The 15,565-nt window shown below is 37.3% G+C and overlaps 2 protein-coding genes and 1 long non-coding RNA gene across 3 annotated transcripts; 1 reads left to right on the forward strand and 2 right to left on the reverse strand.

The window, feature by feature from the left end:
• Window positions 1–248: 248 nt before the first annotated feature.
• LOC113471670 lies at window positions 249–2,774 on the reverse strand. The gene is made up of 4 exons (XM_026831001.1): window positions 2,309–2,774; window positions 1,168–1,518; window positions 422–996; window positions 249–350 (listed from the first exon to the last, which is right to left on the reverse strand). Exons 1-4 carry the CDS (start codon window positions 2,772–2,774, stop codon window positions 249–251), a joined length of 1,494 nt encoding a protein of 497 aa, XP_026686802.1.
• Window positions 2,775–3,260: 486 nt separating this feature from the next.
• Window positions 3,261–3,795, forward strand: LOC113471672. Its single transcript, XR_003394283.1, has 2 exons — window positions 3,261–3,303; window positions 3,432–3,795. It is a non-coding gene; the product is annotated as an uncharacterized LOC113471672 (long non-coding RNA).
• Window positions 3,796–10,330: 6,535 nt separating this feature from the next.
• Window positions 10,331–15,558, reverse strand: LOC113471671. Its single transcript, XM_026831002.1, has 3 exons — window positions 14,927–15,558; window positions 14,662–14,860; window positions 10,331–10,533 (listed from the first exon to the last, which is right to left on the reverse strand). The coding sequence occupies exons 1-3, from the start codon at window positions 14,987–14,989 to the stop codon at window positions 10,331–10,333; spliced, it is 465 nt and encodes a 154-aa protein (XP_026686803.1). The 5' UTR covers window positions 14,990–15,558.
• Between the last annotated feature and the right edge of the window lie 7 nt (window positions 15,559–15,565).

Below are 15,565 nucleotides of genomic sequence, written 5' to 3' on the forward strand. Positions count from 1 at the left end.
ACCTAACCCTATTCCAAGCAGGACTACCAAGCTTCTGGCAGAGTCAGCGGGGGAACTTTTGGGGCTTGGAAGCTTTGAAACGTCGAGAATTGGAATGGGAGGGGGCAAAGTTAGGTCTAGCAGGGGACTTGGCGGTTTTACCTTTCTTCCTGGAAGAAAGGGGGGAAACCCGGAATTCTCTTGATGGGGCCATGGGTCGGGGGGTGGGGCGAGTTGGGCGAAAGGCCAAAGGATGGGCCTTGACAAAATCAGTAAACCCGGAATTCTCTTGATGGGGCCATGGGTCGGGGGGTGGGGCGAGTTGGGCGAAAGGCCAAAGGATGGGCCTTGACAAAATCAGTAAACTGAGCCTCCTCGAAGAGACAGGAAGGGGAAGGAGGAATAGCCCTCACTAATCTGGCTAACTGGGGGTCCACTGAGCCTCCTCGAAGAGACAGGAAGGGGAAGGAGGAATAGCCCTCACTAATCTGGCTAATTGGGGGTCCTTAGGCTCTACAAGCCTACGCCGAGCTTCAAAGCACTCGGCTCTCTTACCGCAAACATACTGAAGCAGGTTATCAGACACCTGCTTCAATTCGCCGTCATCACTAAAAATTGACCCCAACTCCTCCCTCACTTCGGGGAATTTTTCTGCTAAAGTGTTCATAGCCCCGGACAGCGCATTCCTTTGAAGAAGGAGGCCATGGGACAGAGTCCCTAGAAAAGAGTCCTGTCTGGAAAGGTTTTCGAATGTCGAACTGTTGGGAAGAGGAATTTCCCCCGGGACTGAGAGGGGTTTAAATACACCTCCCGCCTGAAGAGCCTTCTGAGACTCCGAATACCTAACCCTATTCCAAGCAGGACTACCAAGCTTCTGGCAAGAAATTCCCTGAGAAGCAAGTTCCGGGTCAGGGTCAGGAACGGAAGGCTCCCGTTCCCTAGTAGAGGGAGCCAATGAGAAGAGTGGATGGGAAATGCCAGCCTCGTCCTCAGAGTTGGATTCTTCTTCATCGTCATCTTCTGCCCAAGCAGGACTACCAAGCTTCTGGCAAGAAATTCCCTGAGAAGCAAGTTCCGGGTCAGGGTCAGGAACGGAAGGCGAACGGTCCCTAGTAGAGGGAGCCAATGAGAAGAGTGGATGGGAAATGCCAGCCTCGTCCTCAGAGTTGGATTCTTCTTCATCGTCATCTTCTGAGGGAACCGGCGGAGTGTCCCTGGGAGGAATCCCCATGTGGGATCTGTGAGGTGGACCCTGGTATCCACCATGATAGAGTCCATAATACCCAGGATCAATGTGTGGGTAATGACCCAACAGGCCTTGAGGAGGGATCATATACGGGTATGCGGCAGCCGACGGCTGAGAGGGACCAGCAGGGGGAGCAGAAGCCGGGCCAGAAGTAGCTCCCACCAATAGAGGGGGCAAAAGAACTGCTGGAGCAGGCCGGGAAGGGGGGGCAGCTGCAGGGGCGGACTGGGGGGGAGAGACAGCTGCTGGGGCAGGTTGGGAAGGAGCTGTCTGCGGGGACAGTAGACAACTGGCTGCTCAATTACAGAATGTACGGAGTCCGCCTCGTTCTGTGTGTGTCCCGCAATCAGAAATTTATGGGTCACGGACTTATTGTACTTCAAGTTAGTTGTGGCATGAGAGTAGAGGGCAATCAGAAATCTGGAAAATTAAAATTAAAGAAAATGGAATAGTACCTATTTAGAAATAAATTTTACAACTTTCACATCAAAACAAAATTTTTCTTAATATCTTTCTAGCAATAATAATTAACCTTTGCACTTACATTGAAATAACCATAATTCCGACCATTCAATGCCTGTATTTCCGTCCACTGGCCTAATTTCCGACCATTCACTCATATATCACTTCTTTATTAAAGAATTAAGGAGATTTAACTAAATAAACATCAATGCTTTGTTAAGTACACTAGTACAGTTGTTTGGCTTTTTAATATAAAATACTAGCAAATACTCCTAAGCTTTGCCTTATGAAAAAGAATTGAACCCACAACCCGTGGGAAATTAATGGTGTTCATATTCGTTCTGGGGGTTTCCCAGTATGCTGAAAAAAAATTTATTCTCAGAAATAACAAAAAAAAACTATAGAGTATGCAAGAACATTAACTATTATTTATTTTATCAACACTACCAAACTAGTTCGCAACTGAACTTTTTTGGGAACAGCGTAATAACTTGGTTATTTTTGGAACCGAGTACTGTCCTCGATTGTTCATAAGTTCAGGACTACAATTTTTTGTGAGTATATCATCACAAGAATAAACAAGGATGTCATCTTTTTCCGGCCATTTCCAATACACACTACCTCCTCCACACATATCCATGGTCTTTATTTTGTATCCTTCTCCAGTCTTAGTTCGAGTTAGAATGATAGTTCGAGGGACAAAATTGTTCCTTGCCTCCAATAGTGTCTCTATGTAGCTCTGTATGGCAGGGGGGAAGAATATTTCTATAGCTCTTGATCCTTTGCCTCCTGCAACGACATGTTTATTAGTTTGTGTCAATACTTTTTCCGATTCACTCATTTTCTCTATCATTTCTCTAAGAGTGGATTGATCTCTACTAGTTCCTTTGTATGTTTCCATAGGGAGATATTGCACATCACCGATACGCCGCCTATTGAACACAATTGTGCTCGCAAGGGCGACGTTTGTTAAAGTTTTGAAGGCTTTTTCGTCATGAAGATTTTCTTTTAACAACTTCTGGTTTTCATCTCCTAGTTTCACTAGATAGTCTTGAAACATCATCACATGCTCTGTTAATGGTAGCATAGTAGGAGTGGAGAACGGTTTTTCCGTTAGAGATTTTCCAGCCAATGCTGATACTTCATTGGTCCACTGTATTTCCACCAAGAATGAAAATCGTTTCAAGCTTTTCAATTTTTCTTCCTTTTCAAATTCAGGAACTTCTCTAAATTGAACATTCTTTATTACGAGAATGGTAAAACTACAGATCTGGCTACACTGCGTGAGTTGGGAACGACCGCTGCATCTATAAATTTATATACAATGAGGTGTGATAGATACAAGGATATAACCAATGTGAAAACGTACTGAGGATATAAAAAAATTGTATATCTCATTTCTTCGAATATCTTAACCCACGGTATTTTATTTTATTCGTAAGACATCGTAGAATCTAAAAATGTAAGTTGCACATCGCTAGCACCTCTCTTTAGGGGTGATGCGAAAACGTATGCTACATTTATTTTGTATATAGTGAGGTGAAAAAGATACGTGGGTACGTATATATATAGGTACCTGTTGTTCGCAATTTTGTTTTTTTGTACCTTATTGTTTAGTTCCTCCTTTTCGATATTCGCGTCTGATATTATTCGCACTATGTAATGATCTAATGATGTGTATTTTGTTTGTTATAATTTTTATTGACCTTGAACTTTTGTTATTTAAACCTCCTTGAGAGGTGAGGTTCCTCCTTTTCGATATTCGCGTCTGATATTATTCGCATTATGTAATGATCTAATGATGTGTATTTTGTTTGTTATAATTTTTATTGACCTTGAACTTTTGTTATTTAAACCTCCTTGAGAGGTGAGTGTACCTATTTTGCCTACTGATAGGTTATGGGAACTTGTTATCTTGTTAATGTTATTAGATTATTACACTTATTATTGTTAGTAGTTAGTAGGTATCTAATATTAATATTTTGTTTATTATGAATTATGTGATTTTTGATACCGCTACTCCCAGATTCGTATATGATTTGTATAAGCTTATCCCAACTTTTAGGACTGTTTGCCCCTAAGCCTCAGAGTGGATAAATAAAGACACATTGTGTTTGGAAAAACTTTTTAATCCAAAAGAAAAATATTGTTTTCATTATATTTTTACTTTTTTTAAGACCATTTCTTATCAAATTACCGCACGGGGTGCCCTCTAAAGGTCCACTATTTTTTTTTTTTTTTTTTTTTAATCCTAAAGGCCCAGCGTAATAAGCTTAACCCAACTTTTAGGGCTGTTTGCCCCTAAGCCTCAGAGTGGATAAATAAAGACACATTGTGTTTGGAAGAACTTTTTAATCTATATTGTTTATTGTTTTAAAAAAAGAATATATTGTTTTCATTATATTTTTAATGAAAAATATTGTTTTCATTATATTTTTATATTGTTTTCATTATATTTTTTAAGACTGGTTCTTACTTCTTGCCAAAAATTTTCCGCACGGTACCCTCTAAAGGTCCAGTAAAAATGTCCAAAATCTTGGACATTTTTTTGTAGTCCTAAAAGCCCAGCGTAAAATACTAAAAGGTCCAAAACTATATTGGAACAACTAATAATGTCGAAAATTTTGAACCTATTGGAAAAACTAAAAATCAAATTTTGAACGCATTTAACCTTACAAACCGGTCAGCAGCTCTGAACTCGTTGGCCTAGAAATAACTTGCCAGGAAAAGAAGAAGAAAAAAAATGGTCCTATAGGCCTACAAAACCCAAAAAGCCCTTGGGTCTACCTGAAAGTTCCCATTACTTCTGTGCCATCCTGTATTTATGGGATGAGCCCATCTATTATTGAGATTGAGACTAATTAAAACCTTAAATATAAGGAATTTTGTGAACTAAAATAATTTAGAAAATCCCCGATTTAACTCGAATCCAGAATTCCGGTTTTAAAGGGAAATTTTCATTGGCTTATTTATGTCTATTTATCTACAAGGATTACAAGGAAAAAAGTACAAATTAAACATGACATTTTTGCCAGCCTAGTTAGCTTAGTTGGTAGTGCGTCTGCCTTGTAAGCGCTAGGCCGCGGGTTCGATTCCCGCCCGGGGCGGATTTTATCCTGATGGGATAATGTTCGTTCTCGGAACGGCTGGCTTTCTCCTATCCTGTCGTCCTTCTCTCTTCGATTTCGGGACGATAAGACCCTAGCAGTTACAGTTCCCTCTGTCAAACCTCTTAAAAAAAAAAAAAAAAAAAAAAAAAAAAAAAAAAGAAATCAGTCAGAACTACGTCACTAGGAAATCCTACTTTTTCTGTACTTACACACAATATAGTTCACCAATATCTCCAAAGTTTCTATTTTTCGGCGCGAACGACCTGGGTAAAGTACCTGCAGCCAACCACTTTTTATAGTTTTTATGATCATTACGTAGGTTAATAGGAGATCTACCATGCTAAAATTTTAGACGAAGGATAAAGGATTGAAAGATCCATAACAATGTCGTATACCTGGCACACAGAAAGTATACCATTACTTGTGTAGTTAATCATCTGAGGTAAAATCCCAAAGATCTCTTTTTTATGTTCTGACACTTCTGAAGTCTTCTGACTTGAATGGTATTTCCATGTTTGTAAAATTCCAATAGATTCTGGTATTTCGAGTGAATTCTTACCATAAAACTAGAATGAACACATGTCAATCAATTGAGACTTCCAATCCGACATTGAAATTTGTCATTGATTAGAGTTTTTTGATTTGCAGCTTGTTTTGAGTGAAATCACCGTAAAAATGACCACGAAAAAATTCGTTTTTTAAAAACAAATTTAGAATGACAACTAACTAACCTAACTATACAACATATTTAAAACACAAATCCAGACACTAGAGCTAGACAATAAAACAGTGTGACTGGCGAAAACACACAAATACAGTAAAGTCGACAGAAGATTGAATTTGTTGACGTTAAAATTCTGACTGGCTCATACATCAAGCGTGCCAGAGTCAGTCTGGTTAGCTTGGAGGGTAGCGCGTCTGCCTTGTAAGCGCTAGGCCGCGAGTTCGATTCCCGCCCGGGGCGGATTTTATCCTGAACGGATAAGGTTCGTCCTCAGAATGGCTGGCTTTCTCCTATCCTGTCCTGAACGGATAAGGAAAAGCAGAATTTTTTGTCAGCCCTATAATTCTTTTCCAATATAGGTAGGTACATTTTTTTTTTTTTTTACGTTTGTAGCCTCCCAACTTTCCAAGTATACATCACTCTTCATAGAAAGATTTTACATTCTGATGGTCTAAGTCTAAATCCTAATGGAAATCGTGGATGTCTCTGGAAATAGTCATGTAAAGTGGACGTCCATGAGAGTTGTCAAGTCTTCAAATTATCACACATAATAATTGAGGAGCTGGGTGCAAAAAGGGAAATATGGATTTTTTGCCCTTTTTGCGAAAAACGGTTTTTTGAATAGAACGTGGTGCGCTCTATCTTCCAGCGTTTGAACTGCAGTGATAACTTTTTTTTTTTCGATGAGTTACAGCGTTTTTTGTAAACATACTTTGCAAGGAATTTGATGAAAAATTGAAAACTTTAAAGTTAATTATCTCAGTTTGATGATTTTCATTTATTGCCCTTTTTGCACCCAGCTCCTCAATTATGGAGATCCAAGGGTTAGGTGGTAGAGAACGCTTCCGGCGTTAACCTCCACTCAAGAGGCTATTATTATTCAACAAAAGAACAACAACAACAACAACAACCTATTGATGTTAAAAGAGAGTTTTGTCCGACAACAAACAATGCGCCTTATGTGCCTAATGAGAAAGTATGAGCAATGAAAGAGAATAAACAAACAAACACACAAACAAAGTTACTTACAGTATGTATCAAATCAAATCTAATCATGTTATCTTTGTGTTAAAGCAGAGCGCTTTCTCACAACTTTGTGGGTATCACAGTATTACAAGTCTTTCATTTACTCAATCATCATATTTATTATCGCTCGCCTCTTCGACTTGTAATGCCGCCACTGGTCGCTACTCGATTAAAGTAGCTACTCAATTGTCCTCACGAGGCTGAGTGCACCCCGAACTCCAAGCACAGAGTCGAAAAAACCTCGGCCCTGCCGGGAATCGAACCCGGACCTCCTGCGTGCAAGCCTAGTGTGATACCCACTCGGCCACGGAGGTTGCTTGATTGGGTTAAATTATTTACCTATACTAGTCATGTCCGGATTAATTTTCCCCAAGGCTACAGTACAGAAGTCCACCCGTACAAAAACCCATCTCACAAAACGTTGCTTGATTTCAATGATATGTCGGAGACTCATGCATTTAGGTACCTAATTGGTTTAATGTAAATTGGTGGGTATTTCAATTTTCGTCATTCCGGGTGAAATAAAAATACTTAAATTACAGATCTATAAAATGAAGATGTTTCAAAAAGTATTTTTTACTTTTTTCTTTTCTTTCTTGAGGATTTTATAATATGTAGTCATACATATAAAAACGGGCCATTGCTGGGATTAATTTGGCCACTTTGACACCAAAGGTGCTGAATAGGCTAACCGCTGATGTTGGAACGGTGATAAAACCGTCTCCAATGCTACCTGTGTCAATGAAACAATTAAATAAACAATGCTAAATGATCGCCCATTTCTTTTACCTCTTAATGCCCTATTAAGACGCACGTGTTTTCTCTGGTCACGATTTCAAGTCAATTTGTTCCAAACTAAAAAATAGAAAGTAAAAAATCAACTACGAAAATCCAATTTAAATTCTACATTTTCCAATTCATTTTCGAATAAGTGTTTACTGTTTTTCAAATGGATTCCTACTCTTTGTCGTCTGTTTTTGTAACTTACAAATCAGCGTTGCCCAGCAATCAACTTTAAACCACATTTTAAAAGTTGTTAAACTAAATTAAAACTTTAAACAATAGAGTCCTAATTTCTAATTTTAAAATTAGACCTTTGCTACTTGAACCCATCTGCTAGTCAAACTTTCAAGTTCACCATTAATTTGAACTATTTAAACGTCATCATTTTGCCTACCAAAAAACAAACTTTGTCAGTCTCTTCCTTCTAAAAAAAAAAAAAAAAAAAAAAAAAAAAAAAAAGATTATTTTTACAAAGTAAAAAACAAGTTGAGAAAAGCTCCTTTGCTATAAATTTTTTACAAAACAAATTTCTTTTAAAAAGTCCAAATTTTCCGAGGATTCTATTTTTTTACAGAAAGTACCTAAGCTGTTGTAAATAGGTACCTACCGTTTTGTGAATGTAGGTAAGGTACTAATTTTGTGTTCTCTGATAGAGGTACCAAAATAATTTAAAAAATTGAATTGTTCATTAGGTAGGCAGTGTTTTTCGTGTTGCTAATCGGATACCCATTCCATTTTTCTCGTGTAAGTACCTATTACCTACCCATCTATCACTATAAGTAGTAAAATGACTCTACTATTTACCTTTAGCTATTAAAGATAGTCGAACTAGATAGCTAGATATAGATACGCACCTATCAATTTGGATTGATAAGGTCTATGAAATGAATCCCGCCTTTTAATTACACTTGCCTTCTTGCCTATATTTTCGAGATTGGAGCTATTTTTCCAGCAAACAAAGTACAAGTATCTGTGACGAATAAAATGCGATTTATGGTCGATTTTATAAGAGTTGAAGGAAGAAAATCTTTGCGTTGGTCTCATGTTAAAATGACTACCTAGTTTTAAAGGCAAATTTTCATTGGTTTATTTATGTCTATTTATCTACAAGGATTACAAGGAAAAAAGAACAAATTAAACATGACATTGATAAATTCGGACCTGGTTTGGAAAATTTTCAATGCGTCATGGGTAAAGTAGCCAACCACTTTTTATAGTTTTTTATGATCATTACGTAGGTTAATAGGAGATCTACGATCCTAAAATTTTAGACGAAGGATGAAGGATTGAAAGATCCATAACAATGTCGTATCCCTGGCACACAGAAAGTGCCATTACTTGTGTAGTTAATCATCTGAGGTAAAATCCCAAAGATCTCTTTTTTATGTTCTGACACTTCTGAATTGAATGGTATTTCCATGTTTGTAAAATTCCAGTAGATTCTGGTATTCTCTCGTGAGAAACTACCATTGGGGTTAACGTAAAAAAAAAAACAAAAAAAAAAAAACAAAAACAAAACAAAAAACAAACTAACAGACAGTCGGACGGACAAACAAACTTAAAGGCCGTTCAAAAGAAGTCCGCGAGGCGCGGTTCGCAGTTTGTGTGTGGCTGTTCTAGAAGAAATGACGAACCCCTCTGTGACTGTATGTACGATTGATGAGGACGCATCCACACGGTTAAGTGGCATGCAAGGTACTCCCCTGTGGCTGGATTGCACGAGGCAGTCCAGCTACTGGCATGGTGTGTAGTAATATTCCAGTCCAGTTGGACATAACGCTCTCTTCTTTCAATTTTGTCTTTTCGCACTCAAGTGGGTTTGACGTATGACATTTCTAGTCAGTCTCTTTTAAATGGCACAGTCCTGGGTGAGATCTCGTGAATTGTCTCAGGATTGAGTTCAATCCGAGGTTGACCTAGCTATTAAATATAGGGAAATCCTTTTGGACATAACGCTCTTTTCTTTCAATTTCATCTTTTCGCACTCAAGTGGGTTTGACGTATGACATTTCTAGTCAGTCTCTTTTAAGTGGCACAGTCCTGGGTGAGATCTCGTGAATTGTCTCAGGATTGAGTTCAATCCGAGGTTGACCTAGCTAATAAATATAGGGAAATCCCCGTTTCATCTCAATCCTGAGTTGGTAAACCCCCGCATAAGTTCTTTTAAATATTTATTTTGTCCATGTATCTTTTCTTCTTCTTAATGCTCTCACGTACAGTTGCAAATCCCATTGATTCTGCCCTGCGGATTGAATGTGCGGCAATTTTCGTGCAAGTGAGAAAAGTCAGCTAGCTAGCATGCCACTTGCATGCAAGTTACTCGTGTGCATGAGGCTTACAGCACATTCCGCACGTCAGTTAAAATCAATGTCATTACAATTTTAACCCCTCTTCCTTTTACTTTTAAATGCCCGACTTTTGAGGCCCTCTAATACCTTGGTTACTTACTTGTGTCTTGTTTTAAAATTTGAGGTTCACCATTCCTGATTGGGTTAAATTATTTACCTATACTAGTTATGTCCAGATTAATTTCCCCCAAGGCTACAGAAATCCACCCGTACAAAAACCCATCACGCGAAACGTTGCTTAATTTCAATGATATGTCGGAGACTGATGCATTTAGGTACCTAATTGGTTTAATGTAAATTGGTGGGTATTTCAATTTTCGTCATTCCAGGTGAAATAAAAATACTTAAATTCCAGATCTATAAAATGAAGATGTTTCAAAAACTCATTTTTTCTTTTCTTTCTTGAGGATTTTATATGTAGTCATACATATATATAAAAACGGGCTATTGCTGGGAATAATTTGGCCATTTTGACACCAAAGGTGCTGAATAGGCTAACCGCTGATGTTGGAACGGTGATAAAACCGTCTCCAATGCTACCTGTGTCAATGAAACAAATGAAAGGCAGTCATGTTTAATAATAAAACATCAATAATTATGTACCAACCACGATTTTATTTGGACCTACTGAAATCCTAGTCCTAGGATACCATCATAGTAGTTTTTGTAAAAGGGTGGGAATGATTTTGCTTTCTATCAGCGACTTCAAATCTTTGTGTTTGTTTTCTTTGAGAGGGAATCGCTTATAGTACAACTGTTTTAATAGATTTGTAGATGGTTTGAAACACTTCTTCAGAGATTCAAATTCATCTGCAAAGGATAGTTTATATTTCAGATCCGTGCGTTCTACGACAGCTACTTTGATATTTGATAGTTTAATATGTTTTAATTTTTTGTTGTCAATACTCTTTTCGAGTTGTTAAACAGCAACAAAATCTTCAAATGTCATTTACACATAAGCTGATCCCACTTTCTTCGCAGTCCGTATTATTTGAACGTATTGGTCCGGGGTGAAAATCGGACCAGATTTCAGACTTCTGCCTCTGACTACATAAGCTGATCCCACTTTCTTCGCAGTCCGTATTATTTGAACGTATTGGTCCGGGGTGAAAATCGGACCAGATTTCAGACTTCTGCTTACTGCCTTCTCAATTACAGAATGTACGGAGTCCGCCTCGTTCTGTGTGTGTCCCGCAATGAGAAATTTATGGGTCACGGACTTAATGTACTTCAAGTTAGTTGTGGCATGAGAGTAGAGGGCAATCAGAAATCTGGAAAATTAAAATTAAAGAAAATGGGATAGTACCTATTTAGAAATAAATTTTACAACTTTCACATCAAAACAAAATTTTTCCTAATATCTTTCTAGCAATAATAATTAACCTTTGCACTTACATTGAAATAACCATAATTCCGACCATTCAGCCATTTCTTTTACCTCTTAATGCCCTATTAAGACGCACGTGTTTTCTCTGGTCGCGGAATTCAAGTCAATTTGTTTCAAACTAAAAAAATCAACTACGAAAATCCAATTTAAATTCTACATTTTCCAATTCATTTTCGAATAAGTGTTTACTGTTTTTCAAATGGATTCCTAAATCAACTACGAAAATCCAATTTAAAATCTACATTTTCCAATTCATTTTCGAATAAGTATTTACTGTTTTTCAAATGGATTCCTACTCTTTGTCGTCTGTTTTTGTAACTTACAAATAAGCGTTGCCCAGCAATCAACTTTAAACCACATTTTAAAACTAAATTAAAACTTTAAACAATAGACTCCTAATTTTTAATTTTCAAATTAGACCTTCGCTACTTGAACCCATCTGCTAGTCAAACTTTCTAGTTAACCATTAATTTGAACTATTTAAACGTCATCATTTTGCCTACCAAAAAACAAACTTCGTCAGTCTCTTCCTTCTAAAAAAAAAAAAAAAAATCTGTGACTTTTTCTGCCATCTTTCTACTTTGAATCAACTTCAGTCAAGCGTGTACGTCAGCAGTATTCGACAGCAAGCGAGAGCTAAAGACACGGATCCGATTTTTACCATTGAAAGAGTACGCAAGCAAAACCGACGAAAGGAACCGGAAAATAAAACCATGCACAAGATGAAGATTGTGATGAAGATAGAGAAGTGTGTTACCGAGCATAAGTCCGTCAGCAAGCGAGCCTAAGTCCGTCAGCAAGCGAGCCCAAGTCCGTCAGCAAGCTAGTCTAACTGGATCAGCAATTGAATTTAGATCAGCAAAATTCTGTGCTTTTTAATAATAAGAATAGAATATAAAATATCGTTTTTTCTTCAAAAATAGATATAAACCTTTGGACTTTTGGTGCTTTTTAATTATTTAACCTTAAAAACTTGAATCTGATTATCAAACCAACAAGTTTGAAAATCCCAGTGCTGTTAACTTTCCTTTTTAGCAAAATCTAACCAGAACATTCTTTTTCTTCAAGTTGTAATTTTGTGTCGTTTTTTATACCATTTTAAATTTTCCCTTTTAAATAAGTTGATTTTCTCGTCTCTAATCAGTTGTAATTAAATAAGTGCTTTCAGTAAATAATTACAGAAATTTATGGGTCACGGACTTATTGTACTTCAAGTTAGTTGTGGCATGAGAGTAGAGGGCAATCAGAAATCTGGAAAATTAAAATTAAAGAAAATGGAATAGTACCTATTTAGAAATAAATTTTACAACTTTGAAACCGACGAAAGGAACCGGAAAATAAAACCATGCACAAGATGAAGATTGTGATGAAGATAGAGAAGTATGTTACCGAGCATAAGTCCGTTAGCAAGCGAGTCTAACTGGATCAGCAATTGAATTTAGATCAAAATTTTGTGCTTTTTAATAATAATAAAAATAGAATATAAAATATCGTTTTTTTCTTCAGAAATAGATATAAACCTTTGGACTTTTGGTGCTTTTTAATTATTTAACCTTAAAAACTTGAATCTGATTATCAAACCAACAAGTTTGAAAATCCGAGTGCTGTTAACTTTCCTTTTTAGCAAAATCTAACCAGAACATTCTTTTTCTTCAAGTTGTAATTTTGTGTCGTTTTTAATACCATTTTAAATTTTCCCTTTTAAATAAGTTGATTTTCTCGTCTCTAATCAGTTGTAATTAAATAAGTGCTTTCAGTAAATAATTAATTAGTTTTTTCGGGAACGGATTGTGTACTGAGGCGTCCATTTCCTTGACTCATTTTCACGGGATTTATTCTATGAAAATAATCAGCATTTGCTTGAGTAGAATTTTCAATTTGCAAGTCTTGCTAATATTGCACAACATAATGGGTTGTAAGTATACTTATATTTTATATTCATATTAAGTTTATTACTTTACGGTCATAGTTGTGAACTAAATACCTACCTACTGGCCCTCAAGCAGCAGTAAAGCATCAATGTCATTTATTTTTTTAGATGTTTGATAGAAGGAACTATAACTGCTAAAGTCTTACCGTCCCAAAATCGAAGAGGGAAGGAAGACAGGATAGGAGAAAGCCAGCCGTTCCGAGAACGAACATTATCCGTTCCGGATAAAATCCGTCCTGGGTGGGAATCGAAACCACGACCTAGCGCTTACACGGCAGACGCGCTACCTTCCAAGCTAACCAAGCTGGCAAAGTCGAAGTTTTTTTCCTGATTTGTTTGTTTCTCTGAGTTTCTTTTGCCTTAATTGTTGAACGGTTTGACGAATTTTGACAAACTGTGCCAATAATTAAAGATTTCTATTGGATTTTGAACCCGATTGGGCCTTTGAAGTCTCGTTGGGGCCTCTTTCTTTCTTCTATAATACTTGAGGTGACTCGTTCCGAGTATTTTCAAGTCCCGAGGTACTTTTTCAGTTTGAATTTGTTTTCATATCCCTTGGTAGTTTTTTTCACTAAACACATGATAACACGAATGAACATTATGAAAAGTGCTAAGTAGGAAGTCCGTAGGTATTTGTTAATTACCCTGTAATTAACAATAATTAAACATATCGTACTTATCGCTTTATCCTAATGATACATACCTACGTACATACAAGTACATTAAAACCTCGATTATTTCAACTAATTAGGACCGGGGGTAGTTGTTGAAATGATCGAGGTTGAAATGATCACTTTCTATGATCTTTTCCCCTGATAAGATAGGCAGGATATCCTTTGAAAGATGAAAAAAACGACGGATTTTGTAGTTGGAATAATAGAAAGTCAAAATAATGGAAGTTGAAATAATCGAGGTTCTACTGTATCTAAATATTCTATGTATGTACTATGTACCTACTTATAGATAGGTAGATACTTCTAAATAGATAGATTAGTATCAAGGTATACCTACTTATACTAAATAATATAATGTCATTGATCAATGATCATGCCATGATTTGCATGTGACGTCACATCATGGGATTTATTGCCTAGTTGTGTGACGTCATTACCATGTGACGTCATTGCCTGAATATTATCCAGTGCTATAGTTATAGTGTAAGTCTAGTATACACTGATGGTAAAATGGGAATAAATTTCACGGGAGGGGAAAAAAGTCTGGGGCATTTTCCCCCGTATTAGAATTTATTAGAAAAAAATTTCCCATTTATTAGAAAAAAATGTGTGGGATTTTTTTTTCTCCCACGAGAAAAATTTTCCCCCGCGAGAAAATCATTGGAAAAAAAACGAACACGAACCTAGTAAATACGGCAGGACGAGTAGCAGGAGACAGGGCTGAATGTAAATGAGGCATATAACGTGACGTGAGGGCAGTGTAGCTATCGTGAACGAAATCACCTACTATACATATTATTATGTGAACCACACATTTCTGACTCCCCTTGAGTATGAGCTCACGTGACTTGACGGTAGTTTCTACCTTTATCGCCACCCCTTGCCGCTGCATTGCTGGTTTTAGAAATTTTACTTTTGGGGGCACGGTTGGTCCAGTGGTAACGCGCTTGCTTGCCATGCAGAAGGTCCCGGGTTCGAATCCCACCATCGACAAAAATTGTAAAGATAGTCATATAAATCCTCACTCTCCTTGGGTATTAGGACGTCGAGATCTTCATCTTGTGCAACAGCCTCCAAGTCATTCCGTCTTGTTTCGTACGTCTTCAATTTGCTTGTGAATACCTTGAACAGAGTCTTTGCACCTTCATAGTTGTCATCTGTGATAGATTTGGCCTTCACTCCTTCTATCACCTCCTTCAATTTCACTAATTCGTTCTTACTTCGAGTAAAGTTCCCGGCCTTCACTCCTTCTATCACCTCCTTCAATTTTACTAATTCGTTCTTACTTCGAGTAAAGTTCCTCTTCTGGACCACAGCCATCAGATATGCGATGTAGGTGACATTGACAAATGTCAAAAATCACTATAGCAACCACGCTCTGCTACCATAAACTCTGTGGTGAAACTGCAGTGGAAGCTTGGTTTGACGACTCACCACATAGCTGTGAAATGTTGACTAAAGGAATGGTGGTTACTCACTACACAGGGTTTTCACAGAAGTATAGGAACTTCACAAAGGGTAGTAACAAATGTCTTTATTATCTCAAATTTGTGGCAATTAACAATGTCTACAATATCTTCTCTTCCAAATAAACTTCTTTTCTATAAATCTCCAAGATTTTCTTCGTAAAAAACTTCTGATAATTTCACTAGAAAAATTAGGCTTTCGCTTCTATAAAAATTTCTTCTAGACTGAAAAATCCTCCATGTTGTTTTCCTAGGCGAGAAAAATCGATAACTCCCTAGCAACGCGTGTCAATATTTCACTCTCCCTAGCAACCATTAAAGTTTATGTAAGTAATTTTCAAACACCTCAGTGTTTCCTCGCGGTTTCCGCGACATTCCCCACCGAGAATGGTCCTCAAAGGGTTAATCAGAACATTATTTACATAAAAAA

The sequence above is a fragment of the Diaphorina citri genome, unplaced genomic scaffold (genome assembly GCF_000475195.1).
Source record: "Diaphorina citri unplaced genomic scaffold, Diaci psyllid genome assembly version 1.1 scaffold2784, whole genome shotgun sequence".
Lineage (NCBI taxonomy): Eukaryota > Metazoa > Arthropoda > Insecta > Hemiptera > Psyllidae > Diaphorina > Diaphorina citri.